The sequence below is a fragment of the Grammomys surdaster genome, unplaced genomic scaffold, assembly GCF_004785775.1.
Source record: "Grammomys surdaster isolate TR1022 unplaced genomic scaffold, NIH_TR_1.0 126039, whole genome shotgun sequence".
Lineage (NCBI taxonomy): Eukaryota > Metazoa > Chordata > Mammalia > Rodentia > Muridae > Grammomys > Grammomys surdaster.
The window spans coordinates 261,973-288,321 of NW_021620852.1; the positions used below are offsets into that span (position 1 = coordinate 261,973).

General features: G+C 39.2%; 1 protein-coding gene across 2 annotated transcripts; it reads right to left on the minus strand.

Annotated features, from left to right (window-relative positions):
* Positions 1 to 1,507: 1,507 nt before the first annotated feature.
* On the minus strand, positions 1,508 to 24,178 carry Ctso (cathepsin O). 2 transcript variants are annotated; one of them, XM_028754922.1, is made up of 8 exons: positions 24,028 to 24,178; positions 14,991 to 15,096; positions 14,287 to 14,426; positions 12,032 to 12,199; positions 10,750 to 10,871; positions 5,590 to 5,753; positions 4,749 to 4,841; positions 1,508 to 2,843 (listed from the first exon to the last, which is right to left on the minus strand). In XM_028754922.1, exons 1-8 carry the CDS (start codon positions 24,133 to 24,135, stop codon positions 2,809 to 2,811), a joined length of 936 nt encoding a protein of 311 aa, XP_028610755.1. In that variant the 5' UTR covers positions 24,136 to 24,178; the 3' UTR covers positions 1,508 to 2,808. The 2 variants fall into 2 exon arrangements, with proteins under 2 accessions (XP_028610755.1, XP_028610756.1); XM_028754923.1 differs by having other exon boundaries at positions 4,749 to 4,857.
* Between the last annotated feature and the right edge of the window lie 2,171 nt (positions 24,179 to 26,349).

Consider the following 26,349-nt stretch of genomic DNA (forward strand, 5'->3'; position numbering starts at 1 on the left):
CAGAAATTATGTCCATTTGTAACAAGAATATGATGCCTACAGTTTATATCAGGCTCGCATCTTAGTCTTCATTTTCTAGCTTGTTTTGGCTGTTGACAGCATTGAGCTCAGTTGCCGATATGGGAGAGACTACAAAATATTGAGTAAATTTTCTAAAGATTCAAAAGTAGGATTAACAAGTAATTTCCAAGAAACAGGAAGTTCTTGAAAGAAGCAGACTACCAATCAGTCTCAATTAACCACCATAAGGATCATTCTTAGCTGCTCTGTAATATGCGTGCAAAGTGGGACCATCTGTGTGCTTGGTTCCGTATTGTGGAGCTACCTACTTTCCAATTTTTAATATGTAAAAGATGAAATATAGTATTTTTGCAGACTTTTTTGTCAGTATTCTCTACACAATAATATAATTCATTGTATTCTTTTATCACAGCTAACCTAGAAATGACTTGAGGATATAAGATGCCTAGATTATATGGAAATAAATGACATTTCACATACGAGAATTGAACGTCCATGGATTTTGACACTTGTAGGGCTCCAGGAACTGGTAAAAGGAAGACGACCATGGATTCCAACTATACCACTTGTGTGTATGTAGTGTGCACATTTGTGCACACTCACACATATACTTACATAACACACAGTGGGGGTTAAACAGACATAAATACAGAGGAAAATGCCATGGGTACTAAAGGCAAAATCTCAGAAATCAGAAGGCTGAGGAGTAAATGCTGAAATCTACTGTGAAGTACATTTCATCAAAGGTCAACATAACTCCATACAAAAACCAAAACCAACCAATCTAACAAAACAAAACAAAAAAACAAAAAGAAACAAAAAGAAAAACTTTCATGAAGATATCTCCCTGGTGACAACCTAGTCAAGCTTGATGGTAGATCTCTGTGGCTCTGGGCAGTCGCTTCATAACAGAACAACTTAACTGATCTTTGTTTTACCAGTAAAATCACCTGTCTACCTTTACCTCTCAGACACCGTCATACACATCTCCAGCAGCCCTCACTGTGGAACAAAAAGCTCGTTATACCCACATAATCTGCCTTAGTTTTGTATTTTAGGTTGGCTGGAGACAACTGAAGAATATAGATAGTAAGTAAATAAAAGATATAATAAAAAGAGATAATAAAAAGTGTACCTTCCAGAAAGGATGAGTGAAAGACAGGATGTAGATAGATGTAGGAATGGGTTCTAAGGAGGAGTCAACTTGATTGAGTGCCTAGAATTCCTTTTGACTCTATAGCCTGCTTACACAAATAGCAATGCTGCTGACAGAAAGAAATGGTAAGGAGGAAAGGACAGCTAGGCATTGACAACAGATATGGGAGGATGGTGAGGGAAAACTTAGACATGGTGGGGTTAAAAGTATCTGTGGAGAAAACCACATTGGATACATGGGTTCGAATCCAAGAAAATATGAATATAAAGTTTATAAATACTAATAAATATCTTTAATGCTTATAAATAATGATCAATTATAGGCCACACATTTAAGAATGGATTCTTTTTAATTAAAAGTCAAATATAGGTTGTTTTATTATAAATATTATCAATCTTAGAACACTTAAAGGATAAAAGTCATTTTGAAAAATTTAAAACTGATTTTGCATTTGAAGTTGGTCATTAGAAAATTTGCTGATAACATACTGAAAGTCATTAAGAAAAACTATGGCTGACGTAAATTCCTTTCTGGATTCCTTCGATAATTAGACGACTTTATTCAAAATGTTAAGAACTGTCTTCTGCCGTTTCCCTACACTCCAGGCTCTTCACATTTGAGATGGCTTCTCATTGGTGCAGACAAAAGAGTAAGGAGTTTTGTTCTTGATGCTGGCATTCTACTAAAGGACATAAACAAGGAGCAGGGGCCAGAGAATTCTTTTTAAATAATAACATATTGGATAACAGAAATGGACTATAAACAATGGGACAAAGTTACTTTGGACTGGAAGGTGAACCACGAGGAAACCATAGAAATTGTTCAGTAAATGATAAGAAAGGGAGTACATGTGGACCATACTTCATTTTCTACTGCAGAGGGAAGAAGGCCAGAAACTAAATGTTTTGGATGCTTGGCAGCTAACCTTTATAGACATTATGCCTCCCTGGAAGTGGCATAGGCTACTCCCTGTCACACAGCTGTCATGTGCTTCCTTTAGCTTCAGTTGGACGGCTCTCAGAAGGTGGGATCCTATTTGTGCATAGCTGTTTCTTCTTTGTACATAGCTGTTCTACTGTCTAGAGTAAGGTCCATTTGCTGAGGTAAAACAACTGATATTTCAAATCTGTACACCATTTCAGAAGGCCCCTGCAACTGTGATGTACACATCCTGTCAGGTTGAGCATTCTTGTAGATGAGGTAATCTAAGACTAGTTATTCTAAGTGACAAAGGAAAACAAATTCTTATCACTCCTTTGATTCAACCTGACCAAAGTACTTCATTAAAACAGACACCCAGAAAGACAACAAGCAAGCAAAAATCCCAACTACTTCCAGATGGGAACTACTTCTGATCCCACCAAACCCTCAGAGGTATACACAGTCCCACAGATCCCATTTATTAGTCAATGTGCTGGGGGACTTCCTATGAACTTTGGCTGTCCATCTCTCTGCAAGATAGAGTGTCCTGTGTTGCTTTACAAAATGCCAGTTTGTTCTTGAACCTCTCTGTAGACAAGTTGTTGGAACCCGACAGTGTATAATGCTTAGAGTTGAGCATTGTATTAGATCATACTATGAACCACATCATTTTAGTAGTTGTCTCATGGAGAATCCAAAACATTTCATGATCATACGAAGACAGCAGCAACAGAGTCTGCAATGCCTAAACCAAAAATAAAAAGGACAAAAAATATTAATAGCAATCAATTTCCTGTTAACAATTTGGTTTACAATTTGAATTATCACTTATGTTTAGAATATGTTAGTGTCCACTAACAAATTAGCAGTTATGCCTAGTTGTCAGTAAAAGCAAGGCAACATTAAAGGCAAATACCAGAAGAAGAGATACTTAAGATTTTTGTTCCAAAAATTAAGCCACAATCCTATTTGCCAGCTGAATACATGACTGTATATAAGATCTATGCTCCCATGATATGTATTTTCTAAGGGACATTTACACGTAAAATAGCTTACTGAATTTATTTTAAAATGTTTAAAAATGCAAACTCTTAGATTTGAAGTTTACTACACTTTAATAAAACATAACTGTTTAGGCTTTCTTAATTCATCAGAATATAGAACTAGCCATCACAGTAAAAGTGTTAAGAGCCCATTTGGAAATTGAATTTCATTTTAATGACCAATATTTCTGATTCTTTGGATTATGAAACAGTCTTTGCCATTTGTTACTGTTCATTGTAATAATGTGGACAGCACTGGGTATACAATGTTCAGGAAACATGCTCAGGGGGCATTTGGATCCCAGGGCAGTCAGGAACCAGGAGACGCAGACCGTGAAAGCAGATAGAGAGAAGAAGACATCTGGGAGGCAAGAAAAGGCAGAGCCATGGAGGCAATTATAAACCCCATCTCCATTGTGTGCACTGGACTCACCAGATCCCACATTCTGGTCAGAGCTTTGAACACAGTCAACTTTTAGAGCAAATGAGACACACCTCCCTGGCAGCTTAAGAAGCTGTGTGAGTCAGCAACAGAGGGTCATGGACAGCAGACTCTCAGCTGTGAGTCCCAACCGCACAAAAGCATCCATGATGCTGACCAAGCAGCAGGGGTCTGGGTGGTTGCCTTTGCTCTGCAAAGTTGGCTATTTCCAATAGGGAAGCCATTTTGATGTCTTATAGGACAGGTTGGTTATTAATTGTTACAAAATTAGTAGACTCTATGCTTATGGAGTAAGTGAGCAGTAATCACTAGATTGTAGCACAACACCTACTCTCGAATTTTGCTGTAACTCTTTCACCTGTGTCTCAGAGACTTAAAGAGTTTGCAAGTTGTGAAAATTTGTGTGGCACATGGTTAGAACTCATTACAATGAGAAATGGGTGTTTTATGTGCAATTCAGTTTAACCCTAAGTAGATTTAGAAAAATATGATGATGTTCCAGACCCAAATCTTACACTACAGTTCTGAACACAGGTTTCAGCATCAGTGGTTGAACACTGAACCACCTCTTTCCAGTTGCTGTTTTGTTATGTTGTTGTATAATATAAAGGCATATGCCTATTTGGTAAGTCTTGCAATTTCTATGGGCATTTTCTAAGCCTTTTCCAGGTGACAAGTTGCAAATTAAGTAAAAAGAAGTGTGTTGTACAGATTTTCATACTTTACCACAAAGAAAACCTGGTGCTTAACTCTTTTCTTTTCATGTTTTCCTTGCCTTTGTAGTATCAGAGACCAATCCAGGGCCTCGAGCACACCTCAGCTACTCTTAACCACTTTGAGAATTTAGGGAAATTCGTACATCATAAAAAGCAGAGACATCTTTTGCTTTTAATGGAGTGTATAGTCTGTCTTTGAAAAGTAGTTGCTTTGTTAAATTATTGTTTTATTTTATGTTTTAACACACATATATAATATTTCTTCATTTTGTATGTGTGCTTAATAGTGTATTATGTAAAACTTCAATTCTCATTAACAGGATAAGCAGTAAGATTAACACCAAAAAAGGGCACTGAGCCCACTGGAAGCATTTATGCCTGTCATGATAATATATTCATAAAGCCCATCATATTTAGCCTGGAGTTTTCAAATCAAATTTATGACTTACCACAAATATTACCTCCCATTTTCACGTGGGCATAACCTTCTACTCCCCATGAGTTTCCCCAGGAGTTTCTCACCATCCAATATGGAGTAGTTCCTACAAAGGTAAGATGCTAAGATACACTGATAAACCTATATTGATTAGGAACAAATACATTTCCATATTTAAATTGAGTATGCCATCAATGTATTTGCTGTGAGAAACATACCATAAATACAAAGTGATAATGTGCATTGACTTTCTGTAAATTATTTTCGGTAGGCAGCTCAGTAAATTTGAACTGTTTATTTTGTCATCCTATATAACGCACTCTGTCTGAGTTCATTTTGTTTATTACAGAGGGAAATAGGCCAAGGCAAATGCATTCCCATGGAATTAGAAGTTGGAGTGCTAAACACGTTTGATAAACTATCAGGTACTTCACTCCTGAAGCCAACACTTACCCTAAATATCACAAATGAAACATTTACTTCATGTGAATGTAAAATTATTCAGTGACTAGCCTGTGGCTCAGTGCTAGTCTTGTATATGGAAGTCACAAGACTAAATGCCTTGCACACACACACACACACACACACACACACACAAAGAGAAAGAGAGAGGGTGAGAGGAAGGGAGGGAAGGAGAGAAGGAGGAGAAGAGGAAGATGGAGAAGGGGTAGAGAGAGGAGAGGGAGAGGGAGGGTCTGAGAAGGGGTTAATCAAAACCTGATTGATTTGTCAAGACAATTCCATGAAGACCATGGACAAGCAACTTCTGAGGCACAGCAGAACGTCTCAGCAGCCTCCTCATAGCCTTAGTTATGAGTTCCATCTGGAGAGGGATTAGATGAGCTAGTACTTACCTGTTCTATCAAAGCCTGTGATGATAACCGCATGGTTTGCCTCCTTACTGGAACAGTGATGCTGGATTATGCCTCCCAGATAATCCTGCCAGCTCACTGCATCAACTATTACAACCAAAGGGCCGAAGGACAGAAGTGCTCTGGCCATTTCATCTTCTTGGTCACTATCGGAGGAAGATATATCATAGGTAAAGAATTTAGCTTTTAAGGTAAAAGTAAAAATGATATTTTAAAATCTGTGTTAAATCAGTGTATGGTTGGAAGCAATCACAAAAGATGTTTGTACAGATATTAAAATGTAACAGAATTTGACAGTCTAGTACTATATGGGATTCAAGGATGTAAGGAGCTCAACCTCTTTCCATATCTTTTGTTCTGAAACATTCCCACTTTTATAGTCTTCTCAGGGCCCAGGGTTTTTGGCCCTCCAGACATTTAACACATATTCCAATCAGCATGAAACACGAAAAAGAAACGCTGCATCCCTGTTGAAAGGATTTCCAGGAAATCACACTTTTGGGTGTATGGATCTCACTGGCCAGAACTCAGTTATGGGACTAGATCTGCCTTATAAGAAGACATGAAAGAAAGTTTTGTATTTGGCAAACAAAGCATCCCTTTAAGCTGCAGGGTTCCTTTTAATAAAAGAAAAAAAGTGTAAAGTTTTGATATTTGTAAATACTTTTACCCCTCTAGAGATGAATATCTGAAAAACAGCAGGATCCACTTTTGTCAGTGAATGTTAAATGCTGGAATTACAAAGAAGGCTTACTCAGAGAAACACTGAAAGAGGTGTCAAAAAGTAAGGAAATTTCAAGACGCCCACCGGGAGAACTAGGTGCTAGGTTACCAAGATGGCAAAGCAAACAGTTGTTACTTTTACAGTTACTGGTGTATAGCAAAATCTAAGGTTACACAACATTTGGCCTTCGTCCATCCTAAATGTATGTGATCAAACCATTATTTACATCTTTCAAAGGCCAGCCTGTGGGTGAAGGATACTGAAACCATGGTACTGGTAGTTAAGGTAGTAAAGATAGCATGTGGTGGTTTATTGCTACCACAAGCTACGGAGGATTAGTGGCTTTCAGAGTAAATGCTTCCTTACTGTGCCTGCTGCAGCCAGTTTCCAGCAAGGGGACATAGTCTACAGATGAAGGCCCTCTGAAAGCCTGTCAGTACAATTGACTACAATAGAAACGATGACCTCATTGTACACAAGGGTTTTTCCAAACTACAGCCTGAGAGTCAGCCTTACACTTGGAATTTTTGCTCTAATAACTGATGCACAGAAGCATTACAAAAATATGGGCAGGAGAGGAATATAAATTTGTAAAAGGTTCCATGCCCAAAGACTGGCTTCAGATTTATCAAATGCTGGGATCAAATCCCATGTGTATACTGTAGTAATACCATCTTCCACCCATACACCACACAAGTAAAAAATTATAGAATTTAATAACTGTATGTTGTGTGGCATGTCTAGCATGAGTTATCATCCTATACAATAAACCTATAAGAAATCTTATAAGGTTTACTCAAACCTTATAATCTTTCTCTGCCTTCTCAGTTACCCAAGAACTAATTCAGCTCAGCCTAGGTTATAGTATACAATGCAACCTTTTTGTATTAAAATTCTTTGAATGTTTTGTAATTCATATGTATCCTCTATATTTACCGAATACAATAGTCCCCATCTACCCAAGAGAACCAAAGACACATAAGTCCCTTTCATCAAAAGTCTAGTCTCAAGGACACCAGGAGAGATGCTAAGGATTCAGGCAGAGAAGGCTCAGAACGTAACCTTTCTTCAGTGTCAAGTAGGAAGTAATTGAAATAATTCAGTAATAATCTCTACCTAGAGCAGGATGAGGGAACATGGAGAAGACAGTAGCAGATTAGATGTAAGCTAGCCCATGCTCATGACCCTCAGATAGCTGCTCCATTTGATCTCAGATCAAGTGACATTGCCATCATTTCTTCTGTGGAGAGCATGGCTTTCTCCAAGTTAAACTCTGTGACCTGTGCTATCCATGTCACCTCCATCAGTCTCATCTGAACTATATCTCTGAGAGCTGGTATAGATTTCCATGTGGTTACATTTTATTCCAAAAATCAACAACTTATAAAATATAGTCCTCAAAGAACACCCTTAAATTTTCTTGTCACTAGGTTTATTGTTTAAGGCCAATGTTCTCTGTTACTGACATCTGGATATTATCTTCTCTTTCTGAGAGCTTTGTGTGATAATATGCCCTTTCCTGTGTCTGGATCCTCTGCAAGGCACAGCCACTTCCTTTCCTTTGGTTATTTGCATGGCAGTTCACACAAGCCAGTTTGAGCTGTACAAGCTCTGGATCTGAGGAACAAAAGTCCACGGAAAACAGCCAGCTTGATGGTGTTTTGCCTTATGCCTAGGTGACATTTGTATTTGTATTCTTCCCTCTTTGTTGATCTTTTGTTTCTGCACAGTGTTCAAATGAGATGGTTTGAAAATTAGACCATGAAAACTAGAGATCATGATCTTAGAACTATAGAGGGCTATGAACAAGTTCAGAGGTGAATAGGCATGATCTTCACCCAGCCTTATGATCCATAACCCAGTGACCCTGAGTCATAGGCTCACATCTGATGCAAGGAGTGATACAGACACACCAGAGATCCGGACCATAATGGATGAGGCAGACATCAAGGAAGACCCTCCAGCCCTAGCCCCCAGCACAGTAGTATACACCACTGCTTCCCAGAATAACCTGGCCCTCTAATAAACCCAGGAATGATGACAGCATAGCCACCTCTACCTCAGAGGCACCTTCATGTAAAGGGTCTTAGAAGGTGATTGATATCAGTTTTGATGAGGATCAGAAGTGTGCCTCTCACCTCCAAGCACAAAGTTCCTCAGCCATTGGCCTCAAGTCATAAATAAGGTTCTGGCTGAAGAACACTTTGCCCTGCTATGTCCTTCTTCTCCCTGCCAGGGTGTCTTGTCGCCACTGCCCACACCTCTCAACTGAGCTGTTATTTCCTTCCCATGCTCTTCTTGCCTAAGACATTCTTGACCCATTCATCTAGTTCAAGTTTTTCAATTTTTCAGTCTAAAGAGCCTAGACTTTCTGATCAAGAAGTGTACAGTACCAGGCCCTCATGAGAAGAATGCACCCCAATTCTCATCTCCATACTCTTTTGGTCCCTTGGCAGTCCTCATGTGCTGGCCTTGATCTTTTCTCCACTGGAGACACATCAGTCTCCTCCTTGTTAGGCAGGCCTCTGTTTCAGGACTTCTGCTCTCCTCTCCTCTGGCTGGAGTAATACTCATTGCATAACCTTCATGAGCTCGTTAACTCAAGTTCACTTCCCAGGAAGGCTCCTTTAGACAGCCTTTTCTTGGACTACACACTCTCCCTTCCCTGAGAAGATTCCTCTTCCCACTCTTTCATTTTGTTCTTTTTAGAAGCTCATACACCAAGAATACCATGTTTCTATTTGTGTTATTTGTCTGTCTCCATCAATCCTCAGGACACACAGGACAATCCTCAAGGACGGGACTTTGTCTATATTGCTTATTGTCCAATTCCCAACAGTAATCACTGGTCAGTAGTATCAGAATAAAGCACTGAATACATAAATTCATGGTCTTTCTGAAGTCTGATTCTTGCAGGTTGAGGTTACTGTGAAATGTTTTTTTAAAAAAATACAGAAAATGGCTTAGGTATTACATAGTACTAGAGCGTTCTCTTACTCTATCCTTGTTCATCATCCCCCCCCCACCCTGACTCATTCATGTGATATTATTCTTCTGTCTCTTTCCTATGCTCAGCTTACTGTCATGCACCCAGGAAATAATTATTTCTTTGATTCCATTTAATTACATGTGGAAGTCTGGGTTCTCCTGTGAAAAGCTTTTATTTACCCTCTAGGAAACGGCAACTAATAAAGACATGTTTACTTATTTCAGGAAGTGGATCACCCGAACTCTCTAAGGAGACAGTGGTCAAAGTGCTTATAGCCAGAACCCTGTGCAGCAAGCCATGGAGGAAAAGTTCTATTATGTGTTCTTAGGGTCATGTTTATGTCCTTTGCAGCAGAAGCTGCACTAAAGATTTGACAATCTTTGGTGTTCTGGGCACTTATACTTCAATTTAAAGGGCTATATTTTGTTCAAATGTCTAATTTTACCCCTAATTGCAGTTAGGTCCAATGTAGATGACACTGGGACCAAGTAACAGTAAGCCATAGAACATACTACGCCCTTGTCTGGATTAAATTCTTTTATTCCTGGTGATGTTTCAATAACAGCACAATAACCCAAAAAGCATTTAACAGTGGTATCAGGAGTTACTCACTTCTGTTGTCCAACTTCCTAGTCTTAACGTGCATTCTACTCTTTCCTGGTACTAAATAGCCTAAAGGATTCTCTGGCCAGCTTTGCTTTTTTTCATGTGACTTTAAAGGTATTTTAATGATTGTTTACACTTGAACTCACTCAGAGATGCCCTACTTTTCAATTTCCAGCACTCTTCCTTCCCTTTTGACACCTTTACTTGTCCTGCACCAGCGTCACATTCATGCTACAAGCATGCAACTTATCTTGTCTTCAGGGCTACAGTCTTAGCTCCAAGTTTTAATATGTTTGGCTTTCATGGGTTTTCCTAATAGCTGCTTACTCGAGAACTGCAAGGAATATAGTGTTCAAAAGGGTTTCCAGGTATGTAAACTGGGAGTGATTATTCAAATCCAAATCACTTGTATTCCATATCCTAACCAAATCCATTGTATCCTATACAATGTGAATTTGAACAGGCTCAAATATTAAGACTGAGAAAAGGGCTCATTGTTTTAGCATTCGAATTTTGTGAGTGGTGGTAGATATAAGTTATAGCTTTAAACTCAGTTAAAAGCTATTCTTTTTAAATTTCTTATTTGTAGTGTGACTATACATAGAAGAACATACAGAATAACTTTAGTGGTCTTCTTTGACACCCTACTGTGACTATAAGTTGAATTCTTTAGTAGGAAGTTGGTTCTGAACTGAGAGTATGCAAGAGAGCTTTCAACAAAGTCAGTAACTCTGAAAACAGATCATGCAGAAATATAAACACAAATACACACACACACACACACACACACACACACACACACACACACACACAAGTCAGTTACCTGAAGTCATATGCAGAAAAATCCTTAATTGAAACTCCTGATTGTGACGGAGGAAAGTAGCGACACAGGCCATTTTCTGCCTTGAATGGGTATTGTGAATCTGCCACCAACTTCAACTGTGTCTAGAGGAAACAGTCACAAAGTGTTCACTGCCAGTTGTTTGAAAGGTTAAGTAGAGCTTACTTCAACGTAGCCTAAGAGGTCAGGCCTCACCAAAGCGGCTTGTGGGCAGTTTGATCTTAAAATTCTAACTGATATCACCAGGTGCTTGTATCAAACATCCAAGAAAATAGAAATCCTTAACTTTTAATTTTTTTTATGCCATCCCTCTCTAGAACCACCATATATATGGTAACAAAGTCTTGGTCATCTTTTTCCTGAGCATGCTAAGGAAACACACGGCTCCAAAGACTGAGGCAGCAATGCTCTGTGATCAGACAGTGGCCAAATATTCTTTCTTGATATTATCAAACTATCTCTTGGTGAGCTGTATTTCTTATGGTTGTCTATTCAGGCCCACGTACTGAGCTTTTTCAAAGGTGGAGGCACAATCACTGTAATCTAAAATGTATCTAGAGCAGTCATCGGCCTATCCAGTGAATAGGGAATGGGAGGGCATTTGAGTTTGGACAACACTAACTTGATGACTTTTACAATGGCCTCTTATTTTCTCACTTCATGCCACTAGTGCTGGATGTGGAAGAGTGTCAGAGAGAAAAATGACAAAACTAGGCTGTGACAAAGAGCTCATGTGAGGTGTCAGGGGCTCGGGAAACAATTTTGTCCGGCTTGGTGAAACGATTCCAAAGTCCAGTGCACATTTCTTCATCTATAGTTACGAAACCAGATGACCTGTGGTGTCCCCACCTAACATCATTCAGGACAACCATGGAAACCAGTAACTCCGTATCCTCATCTCCCTGAGAAATTATATGACAGGTTTCCATGTGAAAATTACCTGCTAAGAAAAGTTACAATACCTTTCTGAAAATGTGTTTAAGATATCTTGATCCCTTGATAGATTTATAGCTATAGTGAATTTGCCTGGAAGCCATTACTTCTAGTATCTTCAGGGTCTGTGATGTAACATGACTGAGCCCTGGTCAAACACATGCCTCGCCTTGGTTTGATTCTTTACAGTATATCTTCTTACCGATTAAGTCATTCAAGCTTTGTGTACTTAGAATTCTGAACTTTGAACCTTGCTTAATATAGGAAGGATTGGATTCTGTGAACACAGCACATAAGAGGAAATCAGGGAATAGAAAGCAGATATGATTACCTCATTTAGCCAGCTCAAGGCACCCAGAGGAGAGCCGCCACGGCAGCCATAATTATTAAAGGAGCAGTCGATGACCTGCTGCACACTCAGGTAATCCAGAGGTTTTCCTTGGATCGCACAAGCTGACTCTATTGCACTCACCACGCTGAAGGCCCAGCATCCTCCACACTGCTCAGAAGACAGGATTAGTAAATGCTAGCACACAGTATCTAAGTTAAATTTGTCAGTGTCTGTAGATACAGTCATATAAGGAAAATAATAATAATAATAAACAGAAAGTTTCCAGATAGCAGAAACTTATAAAATAACCATTAATTCAAAATGAAATTAAAATCCTCTCTTGAGCATTGGGATCTTATTATTTTTTAAAACTAAATCAGTACTGTCACTACTACAAAGTAAGTAAGCTAGGCCAATGAATTAGGGGAAGTCAAGAAAACACTTGGAGGGATGATTGTTTTATGTTTAGTCAGTAACTTCTGCTTATGAATCACTGCTTCTTGGAAAAAAAGTAAATGGGTTATAAGGAAAGGAACTGCCCCCGGAAGTGGAATAGGAACCACATAAAAGTCTACATAATCCATAGAAATAGCAAGAGTGAGAGGAAAGGAGGGAGGGAGGGAGGGAAAGAGGGAGGGAGGGAAAGAGGAAGGGAGGGAAGGAGGGTGGGAGGAAAAAGGGAGGGAGGGAGGGAAGGAAGGAGGGGGAGGGTAAGGAATTAAAAATTTGGCATAATCGTAAGACCACACCATATCCTGCAGAACTAGCACAGAAAAGTCTTGAATGTACTTGTGGGTGATGCTCTGAACAACACTGGTGTTTTCAAAGGTCTTATTTAGGTCTCTAACCTCAGTCCTCACAGCAAAGGAAAATAGTCACCAACTGAAGATGGGGTGATCTCCAAATCTGAGAAATGTGAGTGTGACTGAGAACACTACACCCACAGCTAGCATCAGTTAAGCCACTGAGGCAGATCCTACAGAAACCCACTACTGAGTATGTAAATTCCTCTGGGAAGGACTGGATTCATGCATAACTCACTACTTACACACACACACACACACACACACACACACACACACACTCACATGCACTCACACACACAATGACAAACCTAATGGCTTGGTGGTAAATTCTAATGATCAACTGCAAACATTTAATCTGAGAGGGAGGCAAGAGCATTTTAACTAGATAGAAACTAGCACACTGGTGGGTGGAAAACACTTCCCATCCATGGAGAAGGGGAAGGTCCTAGCTGCTGATGTCACCTGTGGATGTCATCCTGTGGCACTTGATCTTCTCTGTTTGGTTATATTACCTGTGTTGATGGTGGAATACATTGCAGTAGGAGATGTGGTTTAAAAAGAAAAAGCAGATACTCTTTAAACTTCCTCAAACTAGGCAGTCCCCTGTGTATTCCAAGTCACACCCATCCAAAAAGGTGCTGCATTTTCTTTCTTACTTGAGACCACTTCACAAAATTTCCCTCTCATCACCCATGTATGAAAGTTTACTGTGGGTCCTTTTCATGCTACATTCCATTAACTTTTTTATATCTATAATATATTTATTGATACTTTAACAAGCAAACCCAAAAGTATTGCTTTGTTTATTAAGTTTTTAAATGTGTTTTAAAAGTGTTTTCAAAAAGCTTTTAAGCACTATGACCTAATCTGGTTGTCCCATATCCATTCTCCTTTAACCATCAAATCTTGCACATAGCTGATCTGTAACAAGCTTATGTAGCCTTGAAACCACATTGAAGGCACTGCTAAGGGACAGAGGTTGAGTGACATATGATGTTATAGGGAGTGAGCATGCAGAACTTGTTTTCTGATAGAGCTCACAGGATGAAGTGAAGATTAAAAATCCAGATACTGTGTGACTAAACTCATTTCACTCTCTGGTGCACTTTCCCTTTGAATCATTTACACAGCCAGTAATTGCGTTTATCTTCCAGCTCTCAGTCCCCAGAATTCCTGGTGTGCATAGTAGTATGGCTACTGGGATATATCCTTGAGGTGTACATGCACCAAGGGTCATGGATAAGTGGGCACGCCCAGACAAGTTTAAAAGTCAGAACTAGATAACTATCTCTCCTCCATCAAGGAGCCGTCTCTTCCATTTTGCACAACTGAAGCATGATTTTCTGTAGAAAAAAATATCATGAGTTTCTTGGCTAGTTTGACTGAATTTGACCATTAGGTACATTCTAAAGCTTTAAACAACAAAGAACAAAATGATGCCGTGCTTACCATCTTCTGGTTCCTTACGTTATTTACAACATGCTTGTCCCTCCAGTCAAATCTCAATGGCAAAGAAACATTGGGGATAGGTCTCTGTCCTTCTGCTGGGTATCTGGGAGCCCAGGCAGGTTTGCTGCCTAAATACAAAGCTGGACAAGAAGAAGGCATCATGGAGAAAGTATTAGATGAAGGACTTCTCTGGAGACTTGTTTTTGGAATATTTTGTCAAGCAAAAACAGTCACTATCTAGTCAACCTGTCACTTGAGATTTTTCCTCAGGGCTTTTCTGTAACAGGAAATGCATTTTACTGAAAGCTAGGAATGAAAATTTCAGCAATGGGACTGGAGCTGATGTAACATGACTTGCTTGATAGAATTAGGCCACTCATGAAAAATGTGTATAATTGACATTGTTTCTTTTATTACTACTCACAAAACCATGAATATTCTAAGCAGAAATGGTGCTAGACAACTACCAGTATGATAGGATGGTTAATAATTACAGCTACTTGGATGTGTATATAAATATATTTAGTTATTAAATAATGATTAGTGGAAAGTAGTCCTTAATTTATTTTCCTTATATTTAGCACATGGTACATACTTTATGGCTGGCATTTTAACAATATCAAGCATCACACGATTTACAAGTGGTTACTCCTTAACTAGACAAAGAGTTAAAATTGGGAAGTTAATCAATAGTACTGCCTTACCTTTAAACTCTTCAGGGGACAAATAAGAAAACTGATTTACTCCATAGAAGGCAGTAGAGTTTTCATGAGAGAAAGAGTTCAAGTATCGGTGTCTGTTGAGGCTTTCCTAAAATAATGAAGACAAACTTTATCTATCTACTATTTCAGTTCACTGAAGTCATAAATTTATAACTAACTTAGAGGTATTTTTGTGAGACAGATGTCAAACTTGATTTTCAGGTTGGGCAAAATGTGCCCTATGCATCTGTAATTCTTCTGTAATTCCCCACAGAGGCTGAAAATATCACACACATATCTTTTAAAGTGTGGACAAGCACTAGACACTGGTGACACACTGTAATTAAGTAATTATGCATAGAAAAATGTGCCCTCCATGCATTTTTCCTTTGTGAAGAATAACAAAGCCTGAAAAAGGACTAAGTTAATAAGGAATGAAGAAGTTCAATTCTCTTAAGCTGAATCCAGGATTTTCATTTGGGGCAAAATGGTTTTATAAAAGATTCAGTCCTAGAGAATCTCCCCAGATGAAGGCCTAGTTTTCCTACCTAGCTGGAAGAAAAAAAATGTAACCATAACACTGTATTTTATCATAATTTATCTTAGGTTTGCTTTTTCTATAAAGATTCTTAAATTTCCCAACACTGGTTCATCTTGTGTGCTACACTGAAATTCAGGGACTACTCTTCTCCATGATAACTGGTGTACATACTGACTTTTTCACTTAAGTGTTTTTATTTATGACTTAGAAACCAGTAAGCAAAACCAGGACAAGTTTATCAGTCTGAATTATCACTATGTGACCTGCACTGAAGACATGGCTGAAACACAATAACTCCTTAATAGTCATCTGCTTTTTAATAACGACATACGTGAAATGTCCATATGGCCTCCTCTTAATATCCTTTGTCAATTGCCTTTCATCGAAATCAGCATGGTCTTGCATAATTCTCTCTAACTGAACATGATTAGAAGGACTGCTAACCAGTGACTTTTAGAAGTCCTTTTGAGTTTCAGGAACTTGCTCATGGCGAAGCAATGCTTTGAATGTAACCCACAGATATACATCCAAACATAAAACTAAATTTAGAAGGTAATTTTGAAAAGAGCGATAAGGAATTTACAGGAATCATTCATAAGATGGTTGATTACTTTCCTAAGCAGAAGATAGGGAAGGAATGCAGAATGCAGGATGTTTAGAACATGTGGCAGCCATGGCCACATGCAGCCATGTGTGGCAAACCTCCATCTGTGGGAGTTGAGCTGCTGCTGGCTGAACTGTCAGGAATCCACAGCAGGAAGCTGCAGTTGCCATGGTGACAAACAGCCGATACCTGAGTACTAAGGTTGGCTATGTAGGGCAGATACAGAGAGTCTTCTGATAGATTACTGTTAAATAACAGCCACTTGGTGACCTGCTCAGGAAATAGACAAACAACAAAAACCAGACTCATGTCACAACTCTCCGTTTCTCTTTGTCATTAAAGGTCAGTGTTAGTTATGGACTAGCACAGGAAAACACCAACGTAACAAATCAATGTAACTGAATACAGAGTCAAATGACATGGAATTCTTCCATAGGACAGTGTGTGTTGCCTTCGATCTACAGCAGGCTTGGGATCTGTAAAGTTCAGACTATCTGGTTTCCAAGAAGTTAGAGTAACAGTATCAAACAGATGATTGTGGCTCTCCCTGTTCTCTCATAGGTATGTACCTAGGATGAGAGTAAAATGTGAAAACAACACATAAAATACCATACTGGGCAGGAAAAGGCTATGATTACAGTGCTTCTGGCATTAGGAAACTAATTATTTTGGCAACTTTATGTCAATAAATTTTATAACTTGTATGAAATGGAAAAGCTGCTTAAGAAACAGATTATCGACATGGAAGAAATAGAAAACATGAACCATTATCAACTCACAGCATTAAAACTGTAATAGAAAATTGACCCAGAAAGAAAATACTACTTCCAGATGGCTTCAATGATGAATTCCATCCAAATAAGAAAGAAATAATATGAATATGATAGAAAACAAAGAGAAAGAATACTTTGCAACTTAAACAAGACCAATGTGACCTCGAGTCAAAGCCAGAAAAGAACATCCCAAGAGAACAGGACTACACATGAATAACTCTCTTGAATATAAATATAAAATCATAACTGAAATATCAACAAATCAAACCCAACAGTGTTTCAGACAGACAAGACGTGATCAAGTGGAGCAGACACAAAAACAGAACATGGACTAACACAGGAAAACACCAACATAACAAATCACAGAGTCAAATGACATGGAATTCTTCCATAGGACAGTGTGTGTTGCCTTCGATCTACAGCAGGCTTGGGATCTGTAAAGTTCAGACTATCTGGTTTCCAAGTAGTTAGAGTAACAGTATAAAAAAATCAATATAAGATTGATCTATTTTAAATACTCGTAGAACTAACTGCAAATGATTAGAAGACAACTGCCAGACCTCTTCTAAGATATGGATCTCACAGAGGCAGCAGCAGTGGCCACCGTCTATGTAGGGCTCCTGTGAGTGATGGTCTCTTTCACTTGCTAACCAGATACTAGTTGCAGGCTTCCATGTGTCAGTGTTATCACCCTGCCTTTCACAGCCCTCTAGAACTCTGGCAGGAACAGTCTGCTTATCACTGCTGATATCTTGCAAAAAAACCAAAATGTTCTGTGTCATTCCCTCGCTACCCTAACTTTACCTCCCTCCTTTTAACTCTAGAAACACTGGAAACTCCCTCCCCTATCAGATTCTGAGGAATCATAATTCTCTTACCTCCTTGTGTACATAAATGTGTATAAGCTTGATATTTGAAATAAACGGGAATAAATGTCTTACCATCAAAATGCCATGTAAAGTTACATATTCAATCTCTCTGTGACCCATATATATTGCAATCACAGTAGGATAAGTGTCCAGTGAAATGTCCTCAAGGTTCATCTTCATTCTTAAAAGCAGAACATTTTGGTAATAGAAAACCTCATTCAAAGCCTATGCTTTCACCTTGCTTACGTTAGAACGCAGCAAGTACTTCTTGTGGTACTACAAATGAAGCCTAGCTAGCTATTGCGAACAATCTGCTATTGTACTCAATACAATACAGCAATACCATCAGAACATGCTGTCTCAGAGCATTTATTCCTCTATAAGAAGTCAATGCTAGTTTTCACCTAACGTGAGCATGCTCACATTGCTTGACATTATAGTTCCTTTCTGGGTTTTTCTGTTCTTTCCAGTCACTATACTTGTGGCTTTCAATTCTGACTGTTGAAGCAAATGTCTTGCAGCCTTGGCCACTGTGAGTCTATAGGTCTCCTTTCACTGCATCAAAAGCCTGTGTCTTAGGACAGAATGCAGGTGAATGGTGAATTAGTGAGTTCCAACATGAAGCAGCAGAGGCTATGATGGTGTGCAGGTACATGGTAACCATCTCTAAAGCTACATGCAATGTTCAAATGAGAGACCTAAGCCTTTAGATCTTGCCATTGGGGTAGACTCTGGGGTGTTACATGTGAAGCACATATTCTACCACGGAACTGTACTTCAGGTCTTAGATTTGAATTACAACAGCATTCCAGAAGGAAATACATGAAGAAGAAGTCAGACAGTCCTTACATAAGAAATATTAGAGCTGACAAGCAAGAAGAACCTTTCAACAGACACAATGAGAAGGTAAGTACAGTAACCTACTTTCTGTTTTGTTTAACTGACTGATGTACAATGAGATATCTGATGCCTTAGTGAAAGGGAATTTAAGAAGAAAGAACTAGAGGAAAATTTCCAATTTTTATTTAAAAAAAGGGGGGGGAGGGAAACTTGCCTGTTTGATTTTGATAGGTACCACACATCTTCAAACCTCTCTAACCAACACTACATCTTAAGATCCTGACTCTAGAAAACCCTAGCTTGTTACCTTTAGGATGACATCTGACAGCCAAGCTTCTTCTACATTTGCCAGTTATTTAACCTGGCTTCTGTATACTTGTATGTAGTCATGCATGAATGTATAAACATGTATATATGCATAGGCATGCATGCACCTTTATATATGTGACAGTATGCATATGTGTATGTGTGCAGATATGCATATGTATGCAGCATGCATATGTGCTTACATAGCTCACGCAGCAAAACAAAAATTAACTGGGCAATAATCTTATGAAATCTCTTCCTTATTCTAATTTGCTGCTTTACTGGCCTAGCAAAGTTGTTTCATTAATGCTTGGAAATGTTTCCAATCCCACAGTCAGAAAAAACAAAAATAATGTTTACTGGAAGTCAGAAGCAGAAAGGGCTATTTGCATCTGGTAGAGATAAAAGATAGCTCTGCAGATAAGGGGCCTGGGCTGCTCTCATGTGGAAAAGGGACTGGAGTTTTGACATTGCTCAGAAACAGACATTTTTCAGAGAAATCAGAAAGCCTCTCATTCCACCTCTAGTCTCTTGACTATCCAAATCTTTCTAACCAGGAAAAACAAAGTAGCACACGATTGTTTTGTTTATGACAGTTGATAGTCACAGATATCTTCAACTAGAAACCCATGAGGTGTTGGGAAGGTCCTCAATCTACCCCTTAGAGAACAGTCAAGGAATTTTTTCTTGCTGGTTGTTAATATAAAGAACAAATTAGATATGCACGTTTTTCTTTTCATGGCTCCAATAATATCAGGAGAAAGAAGCAAATTCTGAGGAACAATTTCTTGGCTCTCTGTTCTCCCAGGAGAATGCTCATAGCTACCTAGCACAGTTGAGGGATGGGAAGCTGAGCTGAACTGAAGTGCCGTTTTAAGTATGTGCTTAGAACTGCTACCTCTGCATGCAGTACTTGCTCATCTCACCTTCTTGTCTCAGATTAACGAACTGAGACATAAATGGGTATGTTTTTCCTAAAGTCATGCAAATGAACACCTGACGAATGGGTACAGCCATTCAATCTGTAAGGCACTGGCTAGAGGGATATCTACTTTGTGGGGCTTTATGTTGATTTTATTAGAGGAGGAGGCCATGGAAATTAGATGTCTTTTCTACCTTGCTATTTAGGAGTTCTTTTATTCACTCTGGTTAATTGTTTTCTACTAATATAAGCAAAGATATTCCTTTCTGATGATGATTGTGTTTGTAGCACATGCCCTTCATTTATTCGTGCTTCAAAATTGAAGATAAGTTTTTCATTATGTACCAAGGCTGGTCTTGAACTCCACGTCTCCACTGACATAGCTGCCTTAGCCTGTCAGGTAACTAGGGCTGCATGAAATCATCCCATTGCCCATCTTGTAAGGTCTCTGTATTCTGAGCTCATTTTTGTTAAGTTTTTATCTTATCGGCCATAACTGGCAAATCCTAAAGTGTGATGGGTAATAAATCAGTTCCATGTATGCATGAAAAAAATGTTCTCTCTATGGAGAGAAATTGGTAAATTGAAGCAGGAACAAACATGCACTGATTATACTCAACATGATCATTGCTGGGAATTTCTCTCAAGACATGGGAATTATAAACCTCAGATCCAGAATTCTCAGCTGCAAATTATGTTATCCCTTATTAGAATGGGGACATTCTTACATGTACTTTTATGAACTGAGAGAATCTATTTTCTAATGTATAGGACTACATATTGTATTTTAGAAATGAATTACAGTACCCCACACATATAATATGCTGTTTGTTTTCAGACAGGGTACATTGGATGAACTTGTTTCCACCTGCTCAACTACAATGACTACTGGGGTGACATGTGTCAGTGTACTCTAATGTCTTTGAGGCCTCCACATACCTTATTCTTCACTGTGTCACTAAGGACATCTACATGAGTGCCTAACAAGGATAATTGATAAATTATAGGACAAGTAGATGGTCAGAAGAATAAGTGAACAAACATGATAGATATAAGGTTTTTACAGTTTTTACTATATTTCCATTTAGACAGTGTGTGCTTTAAGATAAAGATCACTAGAAAGTGTCTGTGGAACAGGATTGTCAACTCTCAAAGTCACCTCTACATGACAGTTCTCAAGCAGCTACAGATAAGGTGTACTTCGGGGAGATAAGCTGGATATTTGTGGCTCATCATAAGTGCTCATTTAAACATGTTATAATAATCTACTTATATATAAATGAGCTCGGACACATACACAATTTAATGAAGACATAGGATGAGACATCACAGTGCTAAGGCAAAGATCCTCGTTGTATGTGAAGCCACACACTTGGTGGAGTGTCAAGAGTATTATGAAGGGAGTATAAAGACCAACTTTTATTGAGTCCATTGATGCCTCTATAGCATCTCATCTCCTCCCAGGTTAAGAACACAGACTGCTTTTGGTGATTGGTGGAGGGTAATTATTCCCTGGCATGTCCCTCTTGTCTTCCAGCTGCAGAGAGAGAAAGAGATCTCCTCTACCACATGTTCCACAGAGCACTTTGCCGCCACAGATTCAAAGCTACAACCAAGCATGGACAGAAACATCAAGCAAACATAAAGCTCTCCTCTCTTTAAGTAGGTCATCTAAGGTTTCTTGTCACAGTATCAAAAACCTGAGTCTCTCATCTGCCTTCCACAGGAAAAGCAAAGGTAAAATGAAGAGCATCAGCCAATGCTCGCAAGAGACCAAGAGCGAAAAGCCCAGCCCACCATGCAGGAGTGCGAGTGCCCTTCCTTTCCTTTTCCTTCAGGTAGAATGAAAGACATCCCATAATAAGCCATGGAGGAGTCCTGTCTCATTGAATAATAATGTAAGGATAGCTGCTAGTTTTCCTTTAAGGAATATTCAGTGGACTTTATAACATTGTTTTTTTTTTTTTTTTTTTTTTTGGTTTTTCGATACAGGGTTTCTCTGTGTAGCCCTGGCTGTCCTGGAGCTCACTCTGTAGACCAGGCTAGCCTCGAACTCTTGAACTCAGAAATCCACCTGCCTCTGCCTCCCAAGTGCTGGGATTAAAGGCATGCACCACCACCGCCCGGCATAAATGTTTCAGTTCATTGTAAAACAAAGGAATTTTGTAGATTCTGTACACAATGTGCCTTCTAAGAAAACAGTATAATCTCCAATCAACTAATTCAATTGTTTCAGTGGAAACAATTTTGTAAAAAAAAAAAAAAAAAAGACACTTTTTAGACTTATAAGCTGAGTTTTACTTACCACATATTTTAATCCATACTGTAAGGCCATAAGAATCCTTAATACCCTTAGTCACCAAAGAAACAAAGCCCACTGCTTCCAAGTCTTCAGCTGATGTTATCCAGGAGAACTCACAGTTTGTACCTATCATTTAAGGACTAAAATGCTTACCAGGCAAATTCCTGCTGACCAAAACTGCTTGAAAAGCTGCTTCTGTGCTTTTAACCCTATATTTTAAAAAATATCCTAAGATTTGAGTTGTTTTCTTCAACTTCCAACCTTTACTTTCCCATATGGAACCTTGGTTGCATTTCTCCTCAACAGAGAATCTAGACATTTGTCTGGGGATTACAGTCTCCTCACGAGTAAAATATGAGTAGATGTGGAAATTATAATTAACGCACACACAAATTCTATTTTATAATAAGGTATCAATGACTGTGACTGTAATCGTGACTGTACATGTACTAGGATTTGGAATTTCCATGGAAATAAACCTTTGAGCATAGTTCTGAGTACGTTTCTAGATGGGTGTAATTGAAGTGGGAAGCCCATCGTAAACTTAGGAGGGACTATGTCATGGGCTGGGGTTGTGGACTGAATAAATGAGAGAGTGAACTGGGACATAGTACCCCTGGCTTTCCCTTCCTGGCTGATGATGTAGTGTGGCCAGCTGCAACACACTCATGTCACCACAACATCCTCATCATGATAGACTGTGCCCTAAGAGTGTGAGCCAAAGTAGATTTTTTTTCTTTAAGTAGCTTTTGTTGGCAACCTTGCTTTATTTCAGCAAGGAGGAAAGAAATTATATACTTACATTGTTGGCCTTCAATATTCAAGATTAATAAAGACCTATTTCACCAATAAACATATTATCAACACCTTTGACATTGGTTAATTCACCCCAGTGGGTTAATTCATCAAGAGATGAAGTCATGGACAGGTCTCAGTAACACACAGGCCAAGGACTTTGATAAGAAATAGACAGTGCTTCTGGTAACAAGAAATGAGCTCAAAAGTAACAAAAAGGAGGGAAATAAAAAGCACACATTTTGATTTGAGCGCAAGGATAGCTGAAGCCAAAGAAGGCCTGACCTGAATACTGGAACTCCTCAGTCCAAAAAGGACAAGCAGAAGGGGGAAGAGCTATGGAATCCCAAGGAAATTTCAGAAAACAACAACAGAAAACACTAGTTAAACGGCCCATGAGCAGCATTCCTGAATTCAGACAGACTGAGTCAGAACAGGTGAATTTTTTTTCTTTCATAAATTGTGATGGCATCTCTTCGGATTTAAAAACCTGTCAGATACCATGAACTATAGCAACTGAGGCCAACTGTGAATTCGCATTCCGATCAGTTTCCCTGGTTACTGGGAAAACGTATTCGTGGTCAGCTAAGCGGTTCATTTCAGAATTTTAAAGTTAGAGAGAAATTGAAGGATTATTAAGAAAACTTTTTAAAGGCAATCCGAATTTAAGGCAATGAAATGTTTCTTTCTGATCTAGGTCAGTCTCCACCAAGTCAGAGAGAACTTTAGAGGAAAGTGGTAGGCAGTTCGAAGACAGAGAAATCATTAACCCATTTCAGAAGCCTCTCAGAATCAAGAAGCTGCTCTTAGCATTTGAACTTTCAGTTACAGGAGGAGGGAGCCAGTGCCCCCTGCAGGCTGCTTTCTATGCGACAGGGTCAGGTTTGGTGTGGGAAAGGCTTTGGGATTCAAAAGGGTATTTCTTCCCCTTTAGCTTTGCCTTGGAATTCTTTTGGTGCTTTGGGGCACAGCACATAAATCCTAGCCCTGGGGAACCAAGGCTCGACTGGGGAAACGTGTGCTTGGAGCTTGGGTCCCTCCCTAAGAGCCCCGGGGCAGCGGACAAATAGTAGGAGGGAGCTTGGTACCCGCAAGGCGGCCGCCTCCCGCTGGTGGCTCCAAGGCCAGGTCCTGGAGACCCCGAGGCCGAGACAGCAGCAACACAGTAGCAAGAGTCTCGCGGGCTGAAGCTCCATCCCGGCGCCTGAGGTTCTCTGCGCCCAGCATGCTTTCTCTTTCGATTTCTTGGCTCCGCCCACTGTACGAGTAGGGTGCACGCCCAGAAGTAGAAAGCTCCTGGGCTTCCTGGTTTGTTTGTTTGGTGCCTCTTGGAATCATCATTGACCTTTTGTGCTGTTATTGAGCACCAAAAGTTTCCCTCTTATCTAACAGGAAAGAGAGCATGGTGTGATTTACACAGTAGCATGAAGATACGAACTATTGTGTTTCCTGCTGTCTGAGATTAAGCCCTTTTCTTCCTTCTTGCTGTTTCAAATTGAATATGTGTCCGTTGAATGTGTGTAAATTGAATTCAGCGTATGTAGACATATAATGTGTGCGAATTTATGAAGTTCCTTCTGTGGATGCTTACAAATATGTGACAAAATTGTTGCTGCAGAAACCCACACAATTTCTTGTGGCCATTTCTCCACTTGTAGAAAGCTGCACCTGCTTCCCAAGTTTGTGATGAAATGTAACTAAGTAATTCTAACCACTTCATGATATGCTGAGCACATTCTGTGTGTTTCTTTGTTTCACTGTTAAGATTGCTTTAAGTTTTCTTCTTATTTTATTATGCTGTTTTCTTCTTGCTTAGTTTATTTTATAATACATTCACTTCATTTTCTGCCCCCTACTTTAATTAATTGATGTAGTTATTAAAAATCTTGGTTCCTATAACCGCAGTGCTGGTGTACAGAGTGCAAAAGGCACAAGGGGAACATGTTCAAATCAGTCAGTGTGTCTGTCTGCTCACACACATCTCAGCTAAAGAGGTTTCCAGTACAGTGTCACAGAGCTCCTTTAAGGAGACTGAGTGAGTTAAGATCTGTAATCAAATATTATCACAAATCTCTGGTTACTCTTGGGAGAAGACAACCAGCTACTTCTCCGAAGGGCATATGCATATGATGAAATGCAAATTATTGTTGTAGAGTGAGTCTTTACTCTGTTTCTTTTTTTATCCCTTCTCTGTTGTCCAAAAGCAGATCCTTCCTGGATGAACTTTAATCAGGTTCTCAGAAATGGGAATGTCCTGTATTGTTTCTGTCTTAGCTTCTGTCCTTGCATGTATCTGAATAATTAGTGTTCATTTTTTTTTTGTTCCCTCATCCCCAGGCCTATCCCAAATGTGCTACTTAAAGCCCAAACCCCGTCTCCCTCTCCACCCTTCTCTTCTTGTCTCTTAAACATCTGTAGCCTTTTGAACCATAGCCCCTTTCTGTAATGCCAGCTTCGTGAGGGCAATAATTTCATTTCTTTAGTCTCTTTTGAACCAACAACATATAGTGAGTATTCAATCAGTAAATGTTTGTTGACATCAACTTATTAAATTTAGTTCAAATAAACTTTCTTTTGATCACAGCAATTATTCAGAGGTTGGCCATTTAAGCATAAATGTTCTAATTCAAAGGACTGTCAAAAGACATAAATTATCATCAGAAAAATCACTTCATTTTAATAATAGTGGAAGAGAACTCATAGAGATGAGTAAGCCACAAGGGTCACTTGCAGAAGAATTGCTAAGCTTACCGTCCTCAGAAATCTCTGGGCTCCCAGCTGTCTCAGTCACATCTGCATTGCTAAACTTCCCAAGAAGATCATTATCTTATTACCGAGGGTTTAAAAGACCTCCCTGGTGCTTCTCTTCATGTCCAGGTCATACTTTTTATCACCAGGTTTGCATCAGAGAACACAGTTACTCCCTGTACCTAATAAAAAATAAAGCTATAAATCAGATGTTGCTTCTGCCGATGTAAGAGGGCCATGACATCCACAGTGAAGACATCTGGAAACTCTATTTAAAATAGATTATAATGGTTCCCAGGCAACCAGGTTTTTTCAGGGTGACAGTGATAAAGTGGGTGATAGAAACTACTATCACTGGAGGTATAATTCATAATGCTTCATGAGCAAAGAGGCCTCTATATTCATTTTACAATGATAACTTCTGTAATCATTCTGTGGCTCTGAGAAGGGAGCACTCTTCTTAGGCTATTGCTCACCCAACAAGGATAAACAGAGATGAAATGTGCAGAAAAGTAGACAGAATTTTCTCTGAGATTGATAACCCAGCCATATCAGCCAGTTTCCTATTACTATAACAAAATAGCTGACACCACCAATGTATAAAGAAAAACGACCTATTTTGGCTCTTGCTAATGAAGGTTTCAGTCTAGGATCAGGCAGCT

Coding starts and splice junctions, on each gene's coding strand:
- Ctso (XM_028754922.1), bottom strand. CDS start 24,135: ATGGAGCTTCAGCCCGCGAGACTCTTGCTACTGTGTTGCTGCTGTCTC. Junction 14,427..14,990: donor GTCCCCTGAAGAGTTTAAAG/GTAAGGCAGTAC, acceptor CTTCTTGTCCAG/CTTTGTATTTAGGCAGCAAA. Junction 4,842..5,589: donor CACAGGCTTTGATAGAACAG/GTAAGTACTAGC, acceptor TTACCTTTGTAG/GAACTACTCCATATTGGATG.